The 7,451-nt window shown below is 46.1% G+C and overlaps 1 protein-coding gene across 3 annotated transcripts in view; it reads left to right on the top strand.

Moving 5' to 3' along the window:
• RNF41 (ring finger protein 41, E3 ubiquitin protein ligase) overlaps positions 1 to 5,208 on the top strand; it is a 10,901-nt gene extending 5,693 nt beyond the window's left edge. For all 3 annotated transcript variants that reach the window (XM_011970030.1, XM_011970028.1, XM_011970029.1), the window contains 3 exons: positions 1,097 to 1,232; positions 1,643 to 1,746; positions 2,900 to 5,208. In XM_011970030.1, the coding sequence (XP_011825420.1) occupies positions 1,097 to 1,232; positions 1,643 to 1,746; positions 2,900 to 3,251 (592 nt within the window). In that variant the 3' untranslated portion in view covers positions 3,252 to 5,208. The remainder of the gene's footprint in view (positions 1 to 1,096; positions 1,233 to 1,642; positions 1,747 to 2,899) is intronic.
• Positions 5,209 to 7,451: the final 2,243 nt, after the last annotated feature.

Here is a 7,451-nt window from a genome sequence, read left to right as displayed (position 1 = left end):
CCAGGAGGTAGAGATTGCAGTGAGCTGAGATCACACCACTGCACTCCAGCCTGGGCTGGACTCTGTTCCCCCTAACTAACTAACTAAGAAATAAAAAGAATGTTGATAGCTGGGGCTGTGAATATAGGGCTTCTCTGAAGCAATAAGTGCACAGGCAGAATCTGTAGGAGGAAAAGGAGAGCTGTGCAGTAGATAAAAACAGTGTGTCAAAATAAATAAATAGTCCCAGTGCGGTGGCTCACGCCTGTAATCCCAGCACTTGGGAGGCTGAGGCGGGCGGATCACCTGAGGTCAGGAGTTCAAGACCAGTGTAGCCAACATGGTGAAACCCTGTCTCTACTAAAAATACAAAAATTAGCCAGGCGTCGTGGCGGGCACCTGTAATCCCAGCTGCTCAGGAGGCTGAGGCACAAGAATTGCTTGAACCCCATGAGGCAGAGGTTGCAGTGAGCCAAGACTGTGCCATTACACTTGGCTGGGCAACAAGAGTGAAACCTGGTCTCAAAAAAAAAAGTAAAATAAGAGGCCAGGCACAGTGGCTCACGCCTGTAATCCCAGCACTTTGGGAGGCCAAGGCGGTGCAGATCACATGAGGCCAAGAGTTTGAGACCAGCCTGGCTAACATGGGGAAACCCGTTTCTACTAAAATACAAAAAGTTAGCTGGGCATGGTGGCGCACGCCTGTAATCCCAGCTACCCGGGAGGCTAAGGCAGGAGAAATCGCTTGAACCTGGGAGGCAGAGGTTGCGCTGAGCTGAGATCGTGCCATTGCACTCCAGTTGCGCAACAAGAGCGAAACTCCATGTCAAAAAAAAAAAAAGATAAAAAATAAAATAAGATAAAATAAATATAAAAAGTAGATAAAACACTGTGTCTTGATTGGGGAAAGAAATTTAAGGAAAATAGACAGCAAAGGGGCAAGTAGGAAGCTTGGAAGAAGAAAGTGAAGGGAATGAATGAGGGAGGCCTGAAATGAATGTTAGAAATTTTGGGTAGGACAAAATCTACTCAGCAGTTATCTGCCACAGAATAGGCCATTTGCATACATGTCCTGGTGATCACCCCTGTTCTGCTCTTTCCCCACCCTGGTCTGCAGCCTGGAGATGCCCAAAGATGAGCTGCCCAACCATAACTGCATTAAGCACCTGCGCTCAGTGGTACAGCAGCAGCAGACACGCATCGCAGAGCTGGAGAAGACGTCAGCTGAACACAAACACCAGCTGGCGGAGCAGGTAGGCCCCAAGACACGGGGGAGAACATATCCCTCATATGCAGATAACTGCCTGCCTGTGGGTAATAAAACCAGTTGTGAACACATAGACCTGTGCTTACACTTGTGAGTTTGGATGAGTGGCTATTCTGCCTGTGGCTTAGCAGGGAATCAGACTGGAGCTCTCCTTGACTTTCCTTCATCCCATTCATAGCATTCATTCACCTGACAGTTACCAGATGCCTCCTCTGTGAAGGCACATTTTGTAAGTACTAAGGAGACAGCTGTGAGTGAGACAGTCCTATCCCTGTCTTCCTGAAGCTTACAAACTGGTTGTTCTTCACATCTCTCAGTTGTCCTCATTCTCAGATAAACTTTTGTCTTTTTTCTGCTGTCTGCCTTAACCATTATTCCTGTTCTTCTCCACAACAGAAGCGAGACATCCAGCTGCTAAAGGCATACATGCGTGCAATCCGCAGTGTCAACCCCAACCTTCAGAACCTGGAGGAGACAATTGAATACAACGAGATCCTAGAGTGAGTGTCACTCAGGACATGGAGTGATTCCACGTCCTGACAGTAAGGCCTGAAAGGCGCTAAGAGCAGGAGAGTAGCAGAAGGAGGGCATTGGAGAGCTGGGCTGGGGGGGTCACTGCTTCTCAGATATTGGCATTAAGGAAAGGGGCCGAGGAGAAGAGGATAACCCTTAGCTCCACTACAGGATGTCTTACGCGTTTGGGTGGATGGAAGGGAAAGCCTACCCAAGGATGCACTTTATCCAGAATTAAGTGAGTACCCATGTACAAAGCCCTGTATTAAAGGCTGTGGAGTGCTAGGAGGGCCAAAAAGAAATAGAAGATAGGCCGGGCGTGGTGGCTCACACCTGTAATCCCAGCACTTTGGGAGGCCGAGGCGGGCAGATCACGAGGTCAGGAGATCGAGACCATCCTGGCTAACACAGTGAAACCCCGTCTCTACTGAAAAAAAAAAACAAAAAAATTAGCCGGGCGTGGTGATGGGCGCCTGCAGTCCCAGCTACTCCGGAGGCTGAGGCAGGAGAATGGAGGTGGAGCTTGCAGTGAGCCGAGATCGCGCCACTGCACTCCAGCCTGGGCAACAGAGTGAGACTCCATCTCAAAAAAAAAAAAAAGAAATAGAAGATATTATCCCTGTCTTCAGGTAGCTTACAACCCAGAGAAGAGGAGGCAGAGTGCAAGTCCAGGAAAGTGATCTCTAAAATGCAGCAAAAACAAGTGAAGTATACAAGCGAAGTCTAAGATCTTTTTCAGTTCTGGAGTCCTATACAGTTCATAGACTAAACTGTAAGTGTGAATCAATATATATAGGGCAAATAGTGCTGAGTGGGACATAGTATAGAGGAATAATTGTTTTATTCACTAAACATAGAGCACTAACTGTGTTAGGTGCTGTATGTGCTAAGTATTGGAATTTCAAAGAAAAGTAACAGGGACAGAGTGTAGACTTGTGGAATTTAATCTGGTGAGTAACGTTTGGTGACTCAGTTGGGACCAACTGGGGAAAATTCGGGGTTTCTGAGCCAATCATGGAAGGAAAGAAGGAAGAATAGGTGAGCTGAGTGCAGAGTGGGTAGTTATTTCTATTAGCAGAAAAAGCCAATACAGAGAAAGGAGATGATCTGGAATGACCATCTTTAACCACCTCCACACAGGTGGGTGAACTCCCTTCAGCCAGCAAGAGTGACCCGCTGGGGAGGGATGATCTCGACTCCTGATGCCGTGCTCCAGGCTGTAATCAAGCGCTCCCTGGTGGAGAGTGGCTGTCCTGCTTCTATTGTCAACGAGCTGATTGAAAATGCCCATGAGCGTAGCTGGCCCCAGGGTCTGGCCACACTAGAGACTAGACAGATGAACCGACGCTACTATGAGAACTACGTGGCCAAGCGCATCCCTGGCAAGCAGGCTGTTGTCGTGATGGCCTGTGAGAACCAACATATGGGTGATGACATGGTGCAGGAGCCAGGCCTTGTCATGATATTTGCTCATGGCGTGGAAGAGATATAGGAGAACTCGACTGGCTATCAGGAAGAGATGGAAATCAGAAAATCCCATCACTCCAGCAGCTGGGACCTGAGTCCTCTCCACCATCCTTAATACTGTGGCTTATACCTGAGCCACACATCTCACTGCCCTTCTGGCACTGAAGGGCCCTGGGGTAGTTTGCTCAGCCTTTCAGGTGGGAAACCCAGATTTCCTCCCTTTGCCATATTCCCCTAAAATGTCTATAAATTGTCAGTCTGAGTGGGAAAGCCCCCACCTCCATCCATTTTCCTGCTTAGGGTTCCTGGTTCCAGTTATTTTCAGAAAGCACAAAGAGATTCAATTTCCCTGGAGTGTCAGGACAGAGTAAGGAATCTCTAGTCGTCCCTCTCCTCCAAAACCAGGGAATCAGAGCAGGCAGGCCTGTTGACTCTAAGCAGCAGACATCCTGAAGAAATGGTAAGGGTGGAGCCAAATCTCTAGAAATAAGTAGTGAGGCCAGTAATTGGCCATCACGGATGGCCCTTAGGGGAAGACTGGACCTCTGTGCCAAGCAGTATCCCTGTTCAGTCCACCTTAAAGGTGCAGGCACCCACTGGGTCTACCAGTATGCAGGTTGGGATACTGAAAATTTCCAGATGAGCTCTTCTTTCCTATAAGTTTTCATAATTAGGGAATGCCAGGGTTTAGGGTAGGGGTTAGTCTGTTGGGGTTGATGTGTTCAGCAAGAAGCTACTCCTAGCTTTTGCTAAAATATGGTCAGCACTGCCTCTTGTGGCACAGGCCATAATTGTTCCATAGAACCCTCTCTAGCCCTGTGACTGTAGTTAGTTACTTTGATAATTTTCTTTGGCCATTGTTTATATTTCACAAACTCCACCTACTTCCCCTCCCCTTCCCCTTTTTTTTTTTAAGAATGGCCTGATCATGGCTATCTCAGCCACATTGTTGGCAATTTAATTTATTTACCTTTTTTTTTTTTTTTTAAAGAAAGGAAAAAAGAAAAAAAATCAAACTTGAAACTTTTGATGTTCCTATTGTGGGGATTTTGGATTGGGTGGGACAGGGATGGGGGTGTGTTTTATATTTTTTCCTTTTCAGCACAACCTTTGGCTTTAATATAGGAAGAGCCAAGGGAGTCCTCGGCTGAACTTACAATATCTGCCCCAAACCTCTGTAACCCCAACTGAAATGAGGAGCTTCCTCTATTCCTGTGAAGGATATGACAGTCCAGCATCGATGCCTGTGCCCTCTGGAAAAATTTCCTCCTAGCCCTTCCAGGGCCTCATCATAAAACTCTGGATTTAGAGTATTCATTTTGAAGGCAACCCCCCGCTTCCCCAAGTTTTCTTGGAGCTGTATAGCTGGGTTCTAAGCTTCACCATGCAAATCAGAAATTTTATCTCTGTCTCTAAGTACAGGCTGTGCTGTGTCTCACCCACACCCCCCGGGGACTTCAGTTCCATTTCAGGTTACCTGGGGCATACCTTGATCCCTAGAGTGACTGGCAGAGTAAGTAAGAGAAGGGGAGGGATAGTAGGTGTGATAATTTTAATATGGAGGTGGGAGTGTGGTTGGAGATAGAAAGTCTCCTCCCCACCATGTGATAGCTTCCTCTCAGAGTTTTATTCCAGGCTAGCTTGCTGCAGGTCTGGGTAGTTGGATCATGGCTCCACTGGGATTGGGGTGGAGGGATACAGCTTGAGGGGAGTAGGGTTCCAGCTCTGGGACATTGTGCTCAGGAATTTGAAAACGCTGCTATACTTATTCTGGTTACTACATTTCTTCCAATCCCCCTTCCCCTACCTGCCTTACCAAGGCTTATACTGTCCTGTCCTTACCCTCAGATGGAGCCAGGAAGCTCAGTGAAAGGCTTCCCTACCCTTTGCACTAGTGTCTCTGCAGGTTGCTGGTTGTGTTGTATGTGCTGTTCCATGGTGTTGACTGCACTAATAATAAACCTTTTACTCAACTCTCTAAATTCTTCAACATTACTCCCTTTCCTGGGAAGGTTTCCCCTCTGCTTTTGCCTTTCTCTCACCTTAATTCCCCTTCTTCCTTACTTTGTTACCTACCCTTATCTTAGCGCTAACTTCTCTTTCAGGAGGATGTCTGGGAGTAGTGTGCACTTCGCAGCTGCTTTCCCATGTACCCTCCTGCATTCTTCCCTCCTATCTCCTGTTCTGTAGCAGCCAAAGGTGTCTCTCTAGTTATCTGAACTGTGTGCTTCCCAGGGTCTGCCTTCATCCTAAATTCCATGTCTTCCCTGAGTGGTCCTGAGTTTTTGGGATAATTTCTACAGAAAATATGTATATATTGTTTTCCTTTGTCCCACAAGCAACTTTGCTTTAGAATCTAGAATTCCTTTGCAGGCAGAGAAGCCTCCACCCTCCAGTGTTTCCTAACTAAGAACGTAAATGTAAGGAGGGAAATGTACTTGCAGAGGTTTCATAATTATTTACTTACAAAGATAGTCTTCATAGACCGGGCACGGTGGCTCACACCTGTAATCCCAACACTTTGGAAGGCCGAGGCGGGTGGATCATGAGGTCAGGAGATCGAGACCACCCTGGCTAACACGGTGAAACCTCGTCTCTACTAAAAATATAAAAAATTAGCCAGGCATGGTGGCAGGCGCCTGTAGTCCCAGCTACTTGGGAGGCTGAAGCAGAATGGTGTGAACCTGGGAGGTGGAGCTTGCAGTGAACCGAGATTGCGCCACTGCACTCCAGCCTGGGTGACAGAGCAAGACTTCGTCTCAAAAAAAAAAACCAAAAAACAGTCTTCATAAGTATTTGCTGCTACCTTTTCCCTGTCATAAGAAAAAGGATAGCCAGGCATGGTGGACGCCCCTGTGATCCCAGCTCCTTGGAAGGCTGAGGTACAAGACTAGCTTGAACCTGGAAGGTGGAGGTTGCTTGGAGCCAAGATTGCGCCACTGCACTCCAGCCTGGGTGACAGAGTAAGAGCCTGTCTCAAAAAAAGAAAAAGAAAAAGAGTATCTTTTCCCCCTCCCAGAAATATGTTTTAAATTTGTTGAGCATTTATCATGCACCTAATGTAAACCTAATAGCACTCTAGATACTGTAGCGGCTTGAAAAAAAAAAAAAAAGCATTTCTGTGCTCACCGAGTCTGCATTCTATGCACACAAGGTATGATTATAAAATACTGATAAGCATGTCACAGTATAGAGCATAAGAGGCGTATGTATCCTAGTGACATTAGCAGTGCTTTTCCTCCCTTAAACTCCTTTAAAATTACTTTTAGAACTTGCTGCTCATGCTTGTGAATGTTATGAATGGTGTCATATTGTCCTTTTAGGGTAGATTCGATTTTTAGAAACAAATATTCATTGAATGTCTGCCCTGTGAGATACTCACTAGAGTGAACATGAGGAGGCTTATGTAGCAAAGTGGCATCTACCTGCAAATAACTTAGTCCCTAATGGAGATGAATATATAATAAGGGATCATAAATGTGCTAAGTGGATTTACTAGTAATATGTGAGCCAAGGACGATAAAGCTCCTGATTCTGATGGGTATCGGGAAAGGCTTTTCAGGAAGTGTTATTTGTTCTAGATCAGAGGTCAGCAAACTACAGGTTACAACCCCACTGCCTGCTTTTGTAAAAAACTTTATTGGAATACAGTTATGCCCATTTGTTTATATATTGTCTGTGGCTGCTTTCACATTACAACAGCAGGGTTAAGTAGCTGGAACAAAGCCTAAAATAGTTGGTCTTTTACAGAAAAAAATTGCCAACCTGTTCTAAACTTTTAAGGTCAGGAGAACTGGGGGAAGGAGGGAGTAGAAAGAACACTGTCACCCAGACTGGAGTGCAGTGGCAACATCATATAGCTCAGTGTAGCCTCAAACTCCTGGGCTCTAGTGGTCTTCCCACTTCAGCTTCTGGAGTAGCTGGGGCTACTGCACCTAGCATTGTCTTAATTTGTTTTAATACTATTAAAAATTTTTTTTGTTTCATCTCTTTCAGTGACTTTGATACATTGTTTTTTTTGTTTTTTTTTTTTGAGATAGGGTCTGGTTCTGTAGCCGAGGCTGGAGTGCAATGATGCAATTTTGGCTCACTGCAACCTCCACCACCACAGGCACCTGCCACCACACCGGGCTAATTTTTTGTATTTTTTGTAGAGATGGGGTTTCACCATGTTGCCCAGGCTGGTCTGAAACTCCTGAGCTCAAGCAATCAACCTGCCTTGACC

The sequence above is a fragment of the Mandrillus leucophaeus genome, unplaced genomic scaffold (genome assembly GCF_000951045.1).
Source record: "Mandrillus leucophaeus isolate KB7577 unplaced genomic scaffold, Mleu.le_1.0 Scaffold922, whole genome shotgun sequence".
NCBI classification, from domain to species: Eukaryota; Metazoa; Chordata; class Mammalia; order Primates; family Cercopithecidae; genus Mandrillus; species Mandrillus leucophaeus.
Note: the sequence above shows the minus strand (reverse complement) of the source record. Positions and strands in the feature narration are given on the sequence as shown.